This window comes from Biomphalaria glabrata, chromosome 2, assembly GCF_947242115.1.
Source record: "Biomphalaria glabrata chromosome 2, xgBioGlab47.1, whole genome shotgun sequence".
NCBI classification, from domain to species: Eukaryota; Metazoa; Mollusca; class Gastropoda; family Planorbidae; genus Biomphalaria; species Biomphalaria glabrata.
Window position 1 is genome coordinate 36,951,933 of NC_074712.1, and position 20,719 is coordinate 36,972,651.

A 20,719-nucleotide genomic window follows, 5' to 3' on the forward strand; every position below is an offset into this window, starting at 1 on the left:
CATGACAACGGGGCTTTCTTGTTTCTTCAGAGGTGTGTTCTTTGGCGGTATTTTCTTCTGAGTTGGAGGAGGAGGAGGGGGTGGTGGGGTCAATGTGTCCGTCTATGTGGCTATGGATCTTCCTATCTTAGCAACAGCCTGGGCGTAGGTCTTTGTCAAGCCGAATTGGCCCTTGGGTAGGGCCAGTACAGCCGATTTCGCCTGGCTGAAGGTACATCCATTTCTTGCCTTGTACTCCTGCACGGCAACCTCCTGTTTCCACACAGGGCAGTCCTTGGAGTAGGCTGAGTGGCCAGCTTGACAGTTTGGGCACTTGAACTGGGCTGTGCAGCCCTTGTCCTCATGACCCTCTCCAGCACATCTGGCACACACAGTGTTCCTCTTGCAGACTGCCGCGCCGTGTCCATAACCCTGGCACTTGAAGCACCTCATGGGGTTAGGGATGTAGGGCCTCACTGGAACTCGTAGGTATCCTGCCTTCACATACTCTGGCGGTGTCCTAGTTCCGAATGTGAGGATAATAGTGGCTGTTTTGACCTCCTCACCATCCCTGCGCCTGGTAATGCGCCGGGCGTGGGTGACTCCTTCAATGCCCTCCACTATTTCCTTCTCGGAACATTCCAGTAGGTCCCTAGAGCTGATTACACCTCTGCTGGTGTTCAGACTCTTGTGTGGCATGACTTCCACTTGGAGATCACAGAGTCTTCTGCATCTTAAAAGCCCATCAGAGTGTGTCTTGCCATCTACTTCTGCAAGAAGTTCCATTGATTTGTGTAGCTTAGACACACTCTTGGGCTCTCCCACTACTGACTTGAGTCCCTTATAGATAAGGAAAGGGCTCAGCTTTGTCAGACTTTTCCCCTCCTCTGTGCACCTGACCACCAAAAATGATGGCCAGGTAGTACAGCTTTTTGTGGCCTCCTCCTTTTTTGCCTCAATGCGGCGTCTCTTGCCCATACTTAAATCTGGGGCAAGTAGTTTGTTGGGGGTTTTTTTGTCCATGTATATTCTTGTTAATTCGGCACCTGTGCTCCCCACCCGCCATCGAGTCCAACAAGGGGACGGGCCATTCGGAAGTCCAGAATGAGCCCGCCAGGGCTACACAGGTTCTATACTCAGTCAGCTGCTGCATCGGACGTGTGTCCGATACAGCAGCTCCCTGATTGACCCTCCAGCCACCGCCCTCCAGCATAGGTCTTCGACCTATGCTGGTAGCTCGGCATGACCAGCCGATTGACCCAGAGCGGGCCATCTGGGCCTCAGGTCTAGGGGAACTTTGAGCCAAAGTATTGTGTTGTGGTGGTTTATCCTCAGATAGCCACCACTCAAACACCAGGATCTCTTTATCCCCCCTTACCCGTCGCAGTCCACTGCAAACGGACTTGTCTAGGACGTAGTGAGATATTTAGAGATAAGGAGACAGAGTGATGATCAATGAAGGCAGACTGAGGAAAAGAGGAGGCAGACACAATGATAGAAAAGAAGCAGGGCACTTTTGAGCTCCAAAAGTGCTAAGGAAAGAGGAGCGCAGTTTAACGTCATGTCTCGGGACGAGAATTAATGTTGTTCACAAATTATGATTTCTCCATAAAAGTAGGACCGCCCCACCACTCAAAGGGTTTAGGTGGGAAGGGGAGTAGAGGTATTCGCCCCCCCCCCCCCAATGGGCAAACAGGGAACGACATAAATAGAGATCGGTTAAAATATCAATAACAAGTTTTAATCATATAGATATTTAATTGATTCTGTTAGCAAGCTGTGATTTCTAGAAATAAATTGGACCGCCCCCCCCCACTCGAAAGTGTATGGGGGGGGGGGGGCGGGATTGATACCATCGCTCCCTTCCGACCCCACCAAATTGGCCAACATACTAGAGGGGGGGGGGCGAAATAATCTAAAAATAGGTTGAAATATAAATAATTAGTATATATTATTAACATAAGTAATAAATTCGTATACAAATTGTGTAAATTCTATACTAAAATTCGTCCGACCCCCCCTACGATCGCCCCTACCGCCCCCCCCCCTGGATCCGCCAGTGCCTTCCAACCTAAACCCTTTGAGTGGGGGGGGGCGGTCCTACTTTTATACAGAAATCATAGCTTGTGAATACAATTAGTTAAATTACTATATAATTTTTATATTATATCGCTACACTTTTGGTATCTTAGCCGATTCGGTGGGGTGGGCGGGGGGGGGGGGCGATTGCTTCTACTGTAGCCCTCTGAGTGTGGGGGGGGGGTCCTGTTTTTATGCAGAAATCATAGTTTGTGAACAAAATTAGTTGAATATCAATATAATATAAGCTATATATATATAGTTCGTCCATCGTGGTTCGATGATGACCACTTTGTCATCCAGGGGGCTGAGGGCTTTGCACTGGGGTTTTATGCCTCCTCATGTGGCTGGTGAGACCTATGTGAGCCCGGAATGTTCGGTCGCACACTGGGCAGGTTATTCCAGCTGGAGCTAGTGTCGTTTGTCTTGCTTTTCTTTTCTGGCGTTTTTCTTCTGCCTGCGTTGTTCTTTTTTCCTCAGCAACATGTGCGCCAGTTTTCACAGCGCGACGCCATGATGCTCTGTCATGTGCCTGTCTCCCAGGTGCCAGGGTCTATGCTGAACGCCATCAGAGAAGCTTTGAGGGTGTCCCTGAAGCGCTTTCTTTGCCCACCTTGCGAGCGCTTTCCTTCGCTTAGTTGGCAAGTCGGAGACTTGCTGTTTGCTGATGACTGTGCCCTGGGTGCCTGCTCTGAAAACGATTTGCAGAGTATCGTCAGTGACTTCTCAGGAGCATGCTCAGACTTTGGCCTTACCATCGATACGAACAAGACTGAGGTCTTACATCTACCTGCTCCTGGGAAAGCCTACTCGGATCCAGGCATTACTATAAATGGACAGGATATAAACGCAGTGGACAAATTCACATATCTTGGCAGCGCACTCTCCAGAGATGGAAAAATCGATAGTGAGGTCGACCTGCGTATCGCCAAGGCCAGTGCATCCTGTGGCAGACTGTCTACAAATGTCTGGAACAGACGTGGTATCACCACAAACACCAAGCTAGGGGTCTATAGAGCCGTCATCCTCCCTACATTGCTCTGTGCCTCAGAGGCATGGACAGTGTACAGTAAACATGCAAAGAAACTAAACCACTTCCACATGATATGTCTGAGAAAAATACTGGATGTCAAATGGCAAGACAAAATACCAGATACAGAAGTCCTTCGAAGAGCGGGTCTGCAAAGCATCCACACAATCCTGATGCAGTCCCAGCTGCGATGGGCAGGTCATGTCTACAGAATGGAAGACCGCCGCATCCCTAAACGACTCTTGTATGGCCAACTAAGCGATAATATAAGCTACATATTGATGTTTTAACCTATTTGTATATTATGTAGCACAAACACTCTGATCTCAAAGTTTACCATTAGTAAATATAAAATGAAACATCGTTGTACCCGGTGGAGGGGCGATACATGCAATCGCCTTCCGCCCATGGGACAAACCAATACTTTTTTTATTTTTGTATTTTAGTTAAGAAATTACAAAATTTTAAAAAAAATGTCACTATTATAATTTATATATGCTATAAATTAAATTCTTATATCGAGTCGCCCCAAATGCAACCATTAGAAATTATAAAAAGGAGCGAGGATTAACGAAATCACTCTACCACCCTCTCCCCTTTCCAGACGAAAACATGGCGTTTTAAAACAGGATAGTTAAATATGGCGACAGAGTTTATGTTATTGCACACGAATATATCTGAGTTATTTTAAGAAAAATTTAGAATTCATACGAAATTTTTCATTATAAGAGTAACAATTAAGATTTGTTCTGAACCCAAATATTATTTTCCTAGTTTCCTTTTTCCAACCTTTACTCAGACTGATCTGTTTCTATCGTATAAAAAATTTTGAGACTATAACTCACAAATATTCTTGAATCCTAAAAATGCAAAAAGAAAAAAAAAAAGAGTAGAATCTAATTTGTCCACTTAATTTCTCCTCCCACTTCCGACATTTTTGTTTAAAGCTTTGAATTATAGTTCTGTAACAAAATAAAAGTTACAAACATGCCTATTGAACAAAATGTATCACTTACAAATGAGCTTTTAAAAAAAAAATCTTTTTTTCGGCGGCAATCCTCAAAGTCTTAATCTAAATATGTGGGGTATCTTATCTTTTCAAGGAACAAATCGGTTGTATTTGCAATGTAGCAAGGGCCTATAAATTCATATTAGAATATTTTTCAAGTAAGACATTACTCAAAAAATCCTTTTTTAATAGGATGAATAATGAGCTGCAGATGTCAGGAGAATGCGGTTTTGCAGTAAAGAATGCTAGAAAACGCTTTTGGCGTCGGGGTTTCGCCCCGGACCCCACTGGAGGAGCTTACAGCGCTCCCCCAAACCACCTAATTGTCAAGAGAAAGGCCTCAACTTGGCTGTTTTTTTTTTTTTAAACATTATTTTTCGAATATTTTTATTTCTTCAAAGGTTGAGAAACACTGCTTTTTTTTAAATTCTAATATTATATATATAAAAGTTCTGGATCCGCTAGTGGTACTCACCGGTACGGCGTACCGGCACCTTTTACAGTGTGAGAACAAAAAGTATTACTTTTCATGTATTTTAATATTTGAACGTTTATTATTAATTTAGTAGTAGTTAAACGTTAGGTATCCATCACTGAAGACTGGCACCTATTTCTTTTTACAAACAAAAACAAAAAAACACTGGATATAGATAGATAGATAGATAGATAGATAGATAGATAGATAGATAGATAGATAGATAGATTACAATTACACTTCGTATAAGCTTTTTTCTTAAAGCATTTTTGCTATGTTATTCTTGTTACCCCAATTCGCTAGAACCCAATACATTCATTCACTAAGCCTCGCAAGTTCGTTCTATACACATACAAGAGGAGCTATTGATGTATACATTATTTTAACAAAGAAATTTCTTGTAAACATTTTATTGACTGTAATATTTCACAAGCTGTTTTCCAATGTTTCAAATAACGAGGTGTTCGGGACTGTTCTAATACTTCCTGACAGGACTTTGAGCTACAAACAGAAGAGTTTGGGTCGAACGGATTCTGTGCAGTGTTTACAAGTAACACAAAACTTCGGGCATATACCTTCAAGCAAACAAAGCCTATCCACAACTTCCTGTAGTATAGACACCGGAGACACCAACAAGCTCATTATTGTTAGTTGCTTTTTTTTTTTTTTTGGTTGACATGTATGAAAATGTACAATACGGTGTCCAGAATAAGCAAATCTTGTTGAGCAAAGTATTTTACTCATAACAAATGTCCTAGTTAGGTGTGCACTTTCAGCATCCATCACATTTTTAAGCTCTTCCCTTCTAGTACAAAGTCATTTGTATGATTTACTTGGCCAAATGGATCTTTCAGCTATTAGAAAGAGAACATCTCTCAGTTGAGTGAACTAGAACATCTCTCAGTTGAGTGAACTAGAACATCTCTCAGTTGAGTGAACTAGAACATCTCTCAGTTGAGTGAACTAGAACATCTCTCAGTTATGTGAACTAGAACATCTCTCAGTTGAGTGAACTAGAACATCTCTCAGTTGAGTGAACTAGAACATCTCTCAGTTGAGTGAACTAGAACATCTCTCAGTTGAGTGAACTAGAACATCTCTCAGTTGTGTGAACTAGAACATCTCTCAGTTGTGTGAACTAGAACATCTCTCAGTTGTGTGAACTAGAACGATGACATTTGTGTAGTGTCTACAAAACTTTGACATGAGAGGGAGATGTCAAATATTTCAACAGACCTAGACAAAAGGGGAATAACTTTGATAATTACATAAACTAGACTGAGGACATTATTGTTTCTCTTATCTAGACAATACCGGTATAGAACTTGTCAGATGTCTACATTGTAGGTACCGGTATAGAACTTGTCAGATGTCTACATTGTAGGTACCGGTATAGAACTTGTCAGATGTCTACATTGTAGGTACCGGTATAGAACTTGTCAGATGTCTACATTGTGGGCCTATAACTTGTCATGTCTACATTGTAGGTATAGAACTTGTCAGATGTCTACATTGTAGGTATATAACTTGTCATGTCTACATTGTAGGTATATAACTTGTCAGATGTCTACCTTGTAGGTATATAACTTGTCATGTCTACACTATAGGTATATAACTTGTCATGTCTACATTGTAGGTATATAACTTGTCATGTCTACATTGTAGGTATATAACTTGTCAGATGTCTACCTTGTAGGTATATAACTTGTCATGTCTACACTGTAGGTATATAACTTGTCAGATGTCTACACTGTAGGTATATAACTTGTCATGTCTACACTGTAGGTATATAACTTGTCAGATGTCTATATTGTAGGTATATAACTTGTCAGATGTCTACATTGTAGGTATATAACTTGTCATGTCTACATTGTAGGTATATAACTTGTCAGATGTCTACATTGTAGGTATATAACTTGTCAGATGTCTACCTTGTAGGTATAGAACTTGTCATGTCTACACTGTAGGTATATAACTTGTCATGTCTACATTGTAGGTATATAACTTGTCAGATGTCTACATTGTAGGTATATAACTTGTCAGATGTCTACCTTGTAGGTATATAACTTGTCATGTCTACACTGTAGGTATATAACTTGTCAGATGTCTACACTGTATGTATATAACTTGTCATGTCTACACTGTAGGTATATAACTTGTCATGTATACACTGTAGGTATATAACTTGTCATGTCTACATTGTAGGTATATAACTTGTCATGTCTACATTGTAGGTATATAACTTGTCAGATGTCTACATTGTAGGTATATAACTTGTCATGTCTACATTGTAGGTATATTACTTGTCAGATGTCTACATTGTAGGTATATAACTTGTCATGTCTACATTGTAGGTATATAACTTGTTAGATGTCTACACTGTAGGTATATAACTTTTCAGATGTCTACATTGTAGGTATATAACTTGTCATGTCTACATTGTAGGTATGTGAGCTGGCAATCCTAGATCTAATTTTTGACCTTATTTTATCTAATTTGTAATTTATATAGGCCAGGGCTATGATGTTTGTAATTTAGTGTCTTTTCAGTTTATATAGTTCAGTGCTGAGTATATTGTAATTTCCGCTATTTATAACTTTCTGCTAGTTTTAGTCTTTTTCTGTTATTTGTGTTTTACTCGTAGAGGAAAAGTAGTTTTTAAAATAGTTAACTAGCCTTAGAGCTGTGAATGTTTTTCCTATTTTTTTTTGTCCCTGGTTAGTTCTGCTTATTTTTGTCTTTGGCATTAGCGTTGGATTGGTTGTTATTTTTAATATCAGTTTATGTGCAGGTCTGTAAACGGTATAGAGCCCCCATATGAGTTTAGAATAGAAATAACTTTTTATCTTCCTTTGTGTATTTTTGTAGGATTTAAATTTTAAGATTCTCTTTTTAATGCTGTTTAATTTGGTATATGATGTTGTGTAGTCCGTGTCTTTAGTAATTTGCTAGATTTTATTGTTGTGTACGGCTAGGTACAAATTAGGGAAATCGGTAGTCCAGTTTAGTTTTAGAAAATTAGCGTGACGTCAAGCTCTCCGATATGTTCGCGCTGACCAGTTATAGCTAGCTCCGGAACCACGTTAAGCTCTCTTTTGTCTTGACCAGTGGTCAGTGCTGACAGTGGTGCCTGTATAAAGCTAATTGTGTGTTGTATAATTTCAGCTGGGACCGCCTGTAAGTTGGAAAATGTTTTTATTTTTACTTTTTTTAGTTAGGTTTATATTAATTGTTCCTACATCTATTGCTATAGTCTAGATGTAGACTGATTAGTGTAGTGGCGTCACTGGCTATTTAATTAGCCATGATTACCTCTGATGGAACCGGAAGTCCCGTAGACTTGGGTAGCGTCACCCCCTTGCACCAACCTTAATGCTTTTGCTTTCCTATACTGTGTGTAAATATTTTATGTCTTCTAAAAGTATTTTTATTAATATTATAATATTGTTAGGATAACGGTTCTAACAAGTTGGCATGTGTCCGATTTTAATTTTTAATGTAAATGAAGGTTGCGTCCTACTCAACGCTCCATGATGGCGGCTTTGTTAAGCCACATCTAGATTTATGTTTATTATTGTCTGGCCCAACGTGTGTTGTGGCGTAATCTTTTAAGTAGGTATCATAATAATAATAATGTATGGCTTTTTATTAGATAAATGAAGGTAATAGTATTTACCTCATGCATTTAGGTATGTGTATGTGCTGACTAGGTCTAGTTCATTATTATTATGTTATATTATGTCTTATGTTTTATGTATTTGTAATTGCAGGATATAATTCCTGCCATTATTTATGCTGCCTAACTGTCTGCGGTAGTACTGCCTAACTGCTTTCACTGCTGCCATTATTTCTCCTGCCTAACTGCTTTTACTGCTGCCATAGCTACCGTAGTAATTATTGCTGCTGCAAGTAGCTTACTGTTGTAGTTTTGCCAAATAGCTGCTTTATTTGTTAGGTTCAGTTAAGTAGGGTTGATCAATCGTTTAGTAGTGTGTATATTTAGTTTTATTACTGTAGTTTTGGTTTCATGTAAATAAAGTATATATAAGTTCCTTTTATAATTTTAGTCGGCTGTTTTACTTTTAGTTAGCTAGTTTAGTTTAGTTTAATTGTGCTGTCTGGTTGCTTAGGCTAAATGTTGAGCAGCAGATAACAAAAAGGCCTCACTCAGTAGCACCACACCCTGACCTGCTCACAGATATATAACTTGTCAGATGTCTACATTGTAGGTATATAACTTGTCATGTCTACATTGTAGGTATATTACTTGTCAGATGTCAACATTGTAGGTATATAACTTGTCATGTCTACATTGTAGGTATATAACTTGTCATGTCTACATTGTAGGTATATAACTTGTCAGATGTCTACACTGTAGGTATATAACTTGTCAGATGTCTACACTGTAGGTATATAACTTGTCAGATGTCTACATTGTAGATATATAACTTGTCAGATGTCTACATTGTAGGTATATAACTTGTCAGATGTCTACATTGTAGGTATATAACTTGTCAGATGTCTACATTGTAGGTATATAACTTTTCAGATGTCTACATTGTAGGTATATAACTTGTCAGATGTCTACATTGTAGGTATATAACTTTTCAGATGTCTACATTGTAGGTATATAACTTGTCAGATGTCTACATTGTAGGTATATAACTTGTCAGATGTCTACATTGTAGGTATATAACTTGTCATGTCTACATTGTAGGTATATAACTTGTCGGATGACTACAATGTAGGTATATAACTTGTTAGATGTCTACATTGTAGGTATATAACTTGTCATGTCTACATTGTAGGTATATAATTTGTCAGATGTATACATTGTAGGTATATAACTTGTTAGATGTCTACATTGCAGGTATATAACTTGTCAGCCTAGAACCTGTCTTTGGAAGAGAAAAAAAAATTCAAGAAACTTCTAAACCTCCGTGTCACGCCGGCCAAATAAAGAGTTGTCGAATTCTTTGAAAAAAAGTACAATTATAATTTTATTGAATGTTATTAAGCACACACACACACTGTAATGACACAATAGAAAGACGCGTAGAAGTTGGAGTTTAATTGGGTTTTTCCGTAGTGACGTGACGGATCATTAAAAAGTTAGAACTGAAATAGAGAACCAACGGACAGGACGACGACCAGAGAGACCGGATTAGAGACGCCGCAGACTGTGTTCTTATTATTTCATCAAGTTAGTGTTCAATTTACTCTCAGGAGTTCTTCATTATCTAGTTTTAGATGGGAACACACAATGGTCAATGCACACATGACACTATTGTTTGTACTTTTAGATGGGAACACACAATGGTCGATGCACACAAGACACACTATTGTTTGTACTTTTAGATGAGAACACACAATGGTCAATGCACACAAGACACTATTGTTTGTACTTTTAGATGGGAACACACAATGGTCAATGCACATACGACACTATTGTTTGTACTTTTAGATGGGAACACACAATGGTCAATGCACACACGACACTATTGTTTGTACTTTTAGATGGGAACACACAATGGTCAATGCACACAAGACACACTATTGTTTGTACTTTTAGATGAGAACACACAATGGTCAATGCACACAAGACACTATTGTTTGTACTTTTAGATGGGAACACACAATGGTCAATGCACATACGACACTATTGTTTGTACTTTTAGATGGGAACACACAATGGTCAATGCACACAAGACACTATTGTTTGTACTTTTAGATGGGAACACACAATGGTCAATGCACACCCGACACTATTGTTTGTACTTTTAGATGGCAACACACAATGGTCAATGCACACAAGACACTATTGTTTGTACTTTTAGATGGGAACACACAATGGTCAATGCACACAAGACACTATTGTTTGTACTTTTAGATGGGAACACACAATGGTCGATGCACACAAGACACTATTGTTTGTACTTTTAGATGAGAACATACAATGGTCGATGCACACAAGACACTATTGTTTGTACTTTTAGATGGGAACACACAATGGTCAATGCACACAAGACACACTACTGTTTGTACTTTTAGATGAGAACACACAATGGTCAATGCACACAAGACACACTACTGTTTGTACTTTTAGATGGGAACACACAATGGTCGATGCACACAAGACACACTACTGTTTGTACTTTTAGATGGGAACACACAAGGGTCGATGCACACAAGACACACTACTGTTTGCACTTTTAGATGGGAACACACAATGGTCGATGCACACAAGACACACTACTGTTTGTACTTTTAGATGGGAACACACAATGGTCGATGCACACAAGACACACTACTGTTTGTACTTTTAGATGGGAACACACAATGGTCAATGCACACAAGACACACTATTGTTTGTACTTTTAGATGAGAACACACAATGGTCAATGCACACAAGACACACTATTGTTTGTACTTTTAGATGGGAACACACAATGGTCAATGCACATACGACACTATTGTTTGTACTTTTAGATGGGAACACACAATGGTCAATGCACACACGACACTATTGTTTGTACTTTTAGATGGGAACACACAATGGTCAATGCACACAAGACACTATTGTTTGTACTTTTAGATGGGAACACACAATGGTCAATGCACACCCGACACTATTGTTTGTACTTTTAGATGGCAACACACAATGGTCAATGCACACAAGACACTATTGTTTGTACTTTTAGATGGGAACACACAATGGTCAATGCACACAAGACACTATTGTTTGTACTTTTAGATGGGAACACACAATGGTCGATGCACACAAGACACTATTGTTTGTACTTTTAGATGAGAACATACAATGGTCGATGCACACAAGACACTATTGTTTGTACTTTTAGATGGGAACATACAATGGTCAATGCACACAAGACACTATTGTTTGTACTTTTAGATGGGAACACACAATGGTCGATGCACACAAGACACTATTGTTTGTACTTTTAGATGGGAACACACAATGGTCGATGCACACAAGACACTATTGTTTGTACTTTTAGATGGGAACACACAATGGTCAATGCACACAAGACACACTATTGTTTGTACTTTTAGATGGGAACACACAATGGTCAATGCACACAAGACACACTACTGTTTGTACTTTTAGATGGGAACACACAATGGTCAATGCACACAAGACACACTACTGTTTGTACTTTTAGATGGGAACACACAATGGTCAATGCACACAAGACACACTATTGTTTGTACTTTTAGATGGGAACACACAATGGTCAATGCACACAAGACACACTACTGTTTGTACTTTTAGATGGGAACACACAATGGTCAATGCACACAAGACACACTACTGTTTGTACTTTTAGATGGGAACACACAATGGTCAATGCACACAAGACACACTACTGTTTGTACTTTTAGATGAGAACACACAATGGTCAATGCACACAAGATACACTACTGTTTGTACTTTTAGATGAGAACACACAATGGTCAATGCACACAAGACACACTACTGTTTGTACTTTTAGATGAGAACACACAATGGTCAATGCACACAAGACACAATTGTTTGTACTTTTAGATGAGAACACACAATGGTCAATGCACACAAGACACACTATTGTTTGCACTTTTAGATGGGAACACACAATGGTCAATGCACACAAGACACACTACTGTTTGTACTTTTAGATGAGAACACACAATGGTCGATGCACACAAGACACACTACTGTTTGTACTTTTAGATGAGAACACACAATGGTCGATGCACACAAGACACACTACTGTTTGTACTTTTAGATGGGAACACACAATGGTCAATGCACACAAGACAAACTATTGTTTGTACTTTTAGATGAGAACACACAATGGTCGATGCACACAAGACACTATTGTTTGTACTTTTAGATGGGAACACACAATGGTCAATGCACACATGACACTATTGTTTGTACTTTTAGATGGGAACACACAATGGTCGATGCACACAAGACACACTATTGTTTGTACTTTTAGATGAGAACACACAATGGTCAATGCACACAAGACACTATTGTTTGTACTTTTAGATGGGAACACACAATGGTCAATGCACATACGACACTATTGTTTGTACTTTTAGATGGGAACACACAATGGTCAATGCACACACGACACTATTGTTTGTACTTTTAGATGGGAACACACAATGGTCAATGCACACAAGACACTATTGTTTGTACTTTTAGATGGGAACACACAATGGTCAATGCACACCCGACACTATTGTTTGTACTTTTAGATGGCAACACACAATGGTCAATGCACACAAGACACTATTGTTTGTACTTTTAGATGGGAACACACAATGGTCAATGCACACAAGACACTATTGTTTGTACTTTTAGATGGGAACACACAATGGTCGATGCACACAAGACACTATTGTTTGTACTTTTAGATGAGAACATACAATGGTCGATGCACACAAGACACTATTGTTTGTACTTTTAGATGGGAACATACAATGGTCAATGCACACAAGACACTATTGTTTGTACTTTTAGATGGGAACACACAATGGTCGATGCACACAAGACACTATTGTTTGTACTTTTAGATGGGAACACACAATGGTCGATGCACACAAGACACTATTGTTTGTACTTTTAGATGGGAACACACAATGGTCAATGCACACAAGACACACTATTGTTTGTACTTTTAGATGGGAACACACAATGGTCAATGCACACAAGACACACTACTGTTTGTACTTTTAGATGGGAACACACAATGGTCAATGCACACAAGACACACTACTGTTTGTACTTTTAGATGGGAACACACAATGGTCAATGCACACAAGACACACTATTGTTTGTACTTTTAGATGGGAACACACAATGGTCAATGCACACAAGACACACTACTGTTTGTACTTTTAGATGGGAACACACAATGGTCAATGCACACAAGACACACTACTGTTTGTACTTTTAGATGGGAACACACAATGGTCAATGCACACAAGACACACTACTGTTTGTACTTTTAGATGAGAACACACAATGGTCAATGCACACAAGATACACTACTGTTTGTACTTTTAGATGAGAACACACAATGGTCAATGCACACAAGACACACTACTGTTTGTACTTTTAGATGAGAACACACAATGGTCAATGCACACAAGACACAATTGTTTGTACTTTTAGATGAGAACACACAATGGTCAATGCACACAAGACACACTATTGTTTGCACTTTTAGATGGGAACACACAATGGTCAATGCACACAAGACACACTACTGTTTGTACTTTTAGATGAGAACACACAATGGTCGATGCACACAAGACACACTACTGTTTGTACTTTTAGATGAGAACACACAATGGTCGATGCACACAAGACACACTACTGTTTGTACTTTTAGATGGGAACACACAATGGTCAATGCACACAAGACAAACTATTGTTTGTACTTTTAGATGAGAACACACAATGGTCGATGCACACAAGACACTATTGTTTGTACTTTTAGATGGGAACACACAATGGTCAATGCACACATGACACTATTGTTTGTACTTTTAGATGGGAACACACAATGGTCGATGCACACAAGACACACTATTGTTTGTACTTTTAGATGAGAACACACAATGGTCAATGCACACAAGACACTATTGTTTGTACTTTTAGATGGGAACACACAATGGTCGATGCACACAAGACACTATTGTTTGTACTTTTAGATGGGAACACACAATGGTCAATGCACACAAGACACACTACTGTTTGTACTTTTAGATGGGAACACACAATGGTCAATGCACACAAGACACACTACTGTTTGTACTTTTAGATGGGAACACACAATGGTCAATGCACACAAGACACACTATTGTTTGTACTTTTAGATGGGAACACACAATGGTCAATGCACACAAGACACACTACTGTTTGTACTTTTAGATGGGAACACACAATGGTCAATGCACACAAGACACACTACTGTTTGTACTTTTAGATGGGAACACACAATGGTCAATGCACACAAGACACACTACTGTTTGTACTTTTAGATGAGAACACACAATGGTCAATGCACACAAGATACACTACTGTTTGTACTTTTAGATGAGAACACACAATGGTCAATGCACACAAGACACACTACTGTTTGTACTTTTAGATGAGAACACACAATGGTCAATGCACACAAGACACAATTGTTTGTACTTTTAGATGAGAACACACAATGGTCAATGCACACAAGACACACTATTGTTTGCACTTTTAGATGGGAACACACAATGGTCAATGCACACAAGACACACTACTGTTTGTACTTTTAGATGAGAACACACAATGGTCGATGCACACAAGACACACTACTGTTTGTACTTTTAGATGAGAACACACAATGGTCGATGCACACAAGACACACTACTGTTTGTACTTTTAGATGGGAACACACAATGGTCAATGCACACAAGACAAACTATTGTTTGTACTTTTAGATGAGAACACACAATGGTCGATGCACACAAGACACTATTGTTTGTACTTTTAGATGGGAACACACAATGGTCAATGCACACATGACACTATTGTTTGTACTTTTAGATGGGAACACACAATGGTCGATGCACACAAGACACACTATTGTTTGTACTTTTAGATGAGAACACACAATGGTCGATGCACACAAGACACACTACTGTTTGTACTTTTAGATGAGAACACACAATGGTCGATGCACACAAGACACACTACTGTTTGTACTTTTAGATGGGAACACACAATGGTCAATGCACACAAGACAAACTATTGTTTGTACTTTTAGATGAGAACACACAATGGTCGATGCACACAAGACACTATTGTTTGTACTTTTAGATGGGAACACACAATGGTCAATGCACACATGACACTATTGTTTGTACTTTTAGATGGGAACACACAATGGTCGATGCACACAAGACACACTATTGTTTGTACTTTTAGATGAGAACACACAATGGTCAATGCACACAAGACACACTATTGTTTGTACTTTTAGATGGGAACACACAATGGTCAATGCACACAAGACACTATTGTTTGTACTTTTAGATGGGAACACACAATGGTCAATGCACACATGACACTATTGTTTGTACTTTTAGATGGGAAATATTTTAGCACTAGGTCTAGATCATTTTTTTTTTACTCCAACGAAATTTCAGAAAATGTCCATCACTGTGTAACTAGAAATGCTTACATTGTAGGCCTATAACTTGACAGATGTATGTAGATATTTATATACAATATCATGATTTGGTAAACAAAAAAATGAATTTTGATCAACATCCTAACCTATTGAATCCTCAGATCCAAATGAATCTCAATAGTGTCAAAAAACGAATTTCGTCTGGAGCGAAGAGGCTTCAACATTTGTCGCAGTTCCATCAGAAGCTTTTGAAACCAGAACCTGTTGGAGATTGATTTAAAAACAAAAAAGATTTCGGATATTTTATTCTGTCCTGATTATTGTCTTGCTTCGCATGTTTCTGACCATAGCAGTAAGTCTGGCTATATGCGAGCTAAGTCTTTTCAGACTTAAGTTGAATGAATTGTGATCAACGATGACAAATTGGCGACTCAATAATTTGACAAATTTGTCCACTAAACAAGACCTGAAGGAAAAAAATGGATGTCGATATATTATTGATAGTTTAGCCTGCAAGATTCATTTTTTAGTCTTTTTAAATTTTGCAAATTAGAAATATTTTGATGATGAATACACATTAGTTTGGAAAAGATTATTTTGTGTTGTTTTGTTTGGATGGGGGGGGGGGGGGGCTAGCTACGCCAATACTATTGTGGTCCAAGATGAGAACATTTTCATTTCCAAACAACTCCAAGATGACTGAAAGTCCAACCCTTGCTGTAAAAAGCCAGGCCAAACATATGGTAGGGGCAAGTTGGCCTTTTGTCTGCTCTTTTATGCTGGCCGCTAGCCTAAGAATATTTTTTTTACACACACCCCACTTGACCAAGAGATTTATTTAGATTTTGAGGCTGAGCTTCCACCATGTTTGCTATGTCCATTAAGTTCATTTGAGGTAACTCTTACTATTCAAATGTGCCATATTGAAAGTGCACACACACTTGAATGTGTTTCTTCTAGCTCCAAAGTCATTGGAGTATCCTATAGAGTACCATAGAGGAGTTGATTGTGTTTGTGAGACTTGACATTTAGATACAAGCATTGTTCCAGTCACAGACATTTCAAACAACTCAGGTCAATATCCAGTCACAGACATTTCAAACAACTCAGCGCAGACATTTCAAACAACTCAGCGCAGACATTTCAAACAACTCAGGTCAATATCAAGTCACAGACATTTCAAACAACTCAGCGCAGACATTTCAAACAACTCAGCGCAGACATTTCAAACAACTCAAGTCAATATCAAGTCACAGATATTTCAAACAACTCAGCGCAGACATTTCAAACAACTCAGGTCAATATCAAGTCACAGACATTTCAAACAACTCAGGTCAATATCAAGTCACAGACATTTCAAACAACTCAGCGCAGACATTTCAAACAACTCAGGTCAATATCAAGTCACAGACATTTCAAACAACTCAGGTCAATATCAAGTCACAGACATTTCAAACAACTCAGCGCAGACATTTCAAACAACTCAGGTCAATATCAAGTCACAGACATTTCAAACAACTCAGCACAGACATTTCAAACAACTCAGCACAGACATTTCAAACAACTCAGGTCAATATAGAATTTGAGTTTATTTGGAAGTTCAGCAAAGCAGTACATCATTTAGTATTGCAAGAAGCAGTAAACAAAGACTTGCTAGATGAAGGAAAGCCTAAACAAAAGAAAATCTTTTCAGGCTATTTATGAACAAGCCTTCATTTCCTTAGTATGTACAGACCGAGTGGTCTGAAAGTTGAAGAATTTGATCCCATAATTAACAAATTAGTATTTGAAAATTAACCACTTGAAAATAACATTAAATGCCCAGATTACTGTTAAAAAATGTTTGTATAAATAAAAAAACGAGAAGGATATGTTAGGAGTTTGTATCAAAGTCAATAGAATGGTTTTTGCTAAGTCATATTAAGGTTAGTCTCAATACATATATTGACAAGAGTTGTCTATTCTTGTTTCTTAGTACACTAGCAAGTGAAACAATAATGTGATGACTTTATGGAGATGTTTGAATCAAACATCTTTTGATATAGAAAACTTAGTATCAGTAACAATCTAGAAATCCAAACAGAATACATAGTATCAAGTAGAAACAATTGTATAAATCAAAAAAAAAAAAAATTGTTCAGTGTAATGAGCTAATGCTTCAATGAGTTGCACACACACAAAGTCCCTGACATGACAAAATACTTGTTAGATTTGGAATGAGTGTTTTGTTTTCATGTTGAATCCAGCAACTCGTTAACATAATGACAGAGTTGTAGAACCTTGGCTCCAACTAACTGTGTCATTGCTTGAACAGAGAAAAAAACAAAATGTTTCTTTGGCCAGCCTGATAGACGAAAGTGGGGAGGAGGGGGGGGGGGCATTGGAGTTGATCAACAGTAAGAAAACCCAGGACAAAACAACATCCTTAACATGGTCCATCAAACATCCCATCAAGGCATAATACACAATGACTGATTAGGACAGCTGTCAAGGCATTCCAATGATGTACATACATATATATATATATATATATATAAATATATATGTTCTAACACTATAGTATGGTAAGACTATTATATTGATTCAAGTCAAGACAAAATCTAATAGCATTGCCAAATGATCAAATAACTAAATCAAACCAATTAAAACTCTAAAGACACAATCTTTTATATGTAGTCTAAGTAGAAAAAAAAAACACCTCCTGTTACTTACAATGTTTAGCATATGTTATAAATATATACATCAACAAATACTTCTCTTATTCTATAGCCTCAAGTCTCCAGTAGTTACAGAGACAGGTGTGTATGAAAATTCCTCAACATTTTTGTTGTTAATTTACACACACACAAATAAAAAAAAAGTTCATTGAAATAAATAATGTGTAAAAAAAAATAATGTGAATACACCAGCTAATTCTTGAGGGTGGACTTTGCAAGTGAGCCCAATGGAAACTGACTTAGGCCCCTCAGACTACTAAGAATAGAGTATATATATATGTATATAGAAAATGTCAAAGTTTAGCCCAGGCCAACAGAACTGAACACATTCATACATCATGTACACTCAATTATGACTCTGAAGGAGGTTGGTCATCCTGTCCATCCTCAGACCCCTGCTCATCCAATGTTGTGTCTGAACCAACGCGAATGGAGGACATGACTGATCTAGATGGTCTGGATGCTGAGGGTCTGGAAAAAAAAACAATAATGTCAACTGTGCTGACTTGATCAACAACAAGAAAAAAAAAAGCTCCTCAAATGAGAAAGCTACTTAATGAGGTAGAACTGTGTTCACAAATATTTTTTTTTCTTATTTGAAGCTGTTCCTAGTTGCATGAAGAGAATACAATCTCCAAGTACTGGAATCAACTTCAGTGTCTTAAATTGAGAAGGTTTCATTTAATTATCATTGACTAAGAAGTTTACAACAAAATGAATAAGGGAATGCTGTCAAGAGAACACCAATGAGGTACCTATACAATAAAAATACCAGTAAGAAGAATAGGGGAGGTAACAAAATTAAGCCATTGGAAAAATAACAATTAAAAACCTAAACTGGAACCTAAAGCAAAAAAAAGCTGACCCCAACCCAAGCCAACATTGTGGTGTATAATGAAACATGCCTGGTGAAGGGAGGATGTTGAAGCTTTCCAGGGACATTCTACCTTTCACAAGTAGAGGAACAGTATCAACTAATAGTTTAGAGTGTGAACCAATTTCTTTCATTCATCCTGTTAACTAAATGCAAAATTTTATTTGTTTTAACTTTGAGAAATGTAACATTAAACTGAGGAACTGACTGGCTACACATTTGACTTAAGTAGCTTTCTAAAAGATTTGCACTAAAACTATGGACTAGTTACATGTGTTGCAAGAGACACTGTGAACTCAGAACCCTATCCATTTATTGAATGATCCTGCAGGCCTACATTCATGCACTAAGTGCTGACATAGCATGCATAGTCCAGTCATTAGGATCCAGCCATGCACACAGACATGTGTAGCAAACATGAACTGTATATAGAGAACTGAGTGAATAGAACAATATTTCTTTATTTCTAGCTATCTACTCACTAGTCAAGACAAGAAAACAATATGCAAACAACATAAGACATAAAGAAATTGAACACAAAGAATTGTTTAAAGACACTTAAAAAAACAAACATTTACCATTGAAGTACTAACTGCAGATATGACTTGATTTGAAGTAGAAAACTAAATACACTTAATAAACAACAGCACTAAACTGTGTCTAGCATTTAGCTGTCAATGTAGAAGTTCTTTCCTTGTGAAAGAAATGTTTATAATTTACTCCTAACTACACTCAAATGTGACATAGACACAAAAAACAACCAATCCAATAATACATGTTATCCACTCTGTACTTGTATACATTTTGTAAACCAAATTAAAACTAGTTATAGCATGAAATACATGTTCTGGGGCCAAGTCATGCAGTAGCAGAGAGAGAGCATGGCAAGGCAAAGGTCAAGGCAATACAGAGACTAATGGTGAAGTAGAACAGCTTACCATGCCTTTGAGTTTTACTCTTTCTCTTTAGTAGGTTTACTACTGGAAAATTGAAACAGACAATCATCAGGCACTACTACCACCCACACAAGGCCACACAAACTTCTCATGTATAACAGACAAGGTTCAGATTTGTACTCAGTGACAAAGGAAAAGTGTTTCCCAAAAGTCCAAGTACTTTTTGTAAATTAACTTTTTTTTTTTCATTTGTCATCAATCAAGTTCAATAATTGTATAATTCAAGGCACACACAAGTTAAATTCAGGCAGTCTAGTAGTTTAATTCAAAGCTGTAAGTAATTCTTTTAATCAATACAGAACAGATCAATGCAACATTTGTGTTACCATCCTATGACTTATCTAGTTACCTTTCACTGAAAAAGATACACAATAATTATAGAGTAATTAGTTGCTGTAGAATGTCCTAACA

The 20,719-nt window shown here is 37.9% G+C and overlaps 1 protein-coding gene across 5 annotated transcripts in view; it reads right to left on the reverse strand.

Annotated features, from left to right (window-relative positions):
• Positions 1 to 17,335: 17,335 nt before the first annotated feature.
• The window catches only part of LOC106068683 (myosin heavy chain, non-muscle), a 53,670-nt gene continuing 50,286 nt past the window's right edge, over positions 17,336 to 20,719 (reverse strand). For 4 of the 5 annotated variants that reach the window (XM_056020294.1, XM_056020295.1, XM_013228238.2 and 1 more), the window contains one exon: positions 17,336 to 18,949. In XM_056020294.1, the coding sequence (XP_055876269.1) occupies positions 18,829 to 18,949 (121 nt within the window). In that variant the 3' untranslated portion in view covers positions 17,336 to 18,828. Of the gene's footprint in view, positions 18,950 to 20,290; positions 20,333 to 20,719 lie in introns of all 5 variants that reach the window. The other variant, XM_013228463.2, reaches the window with a different exon arrangement.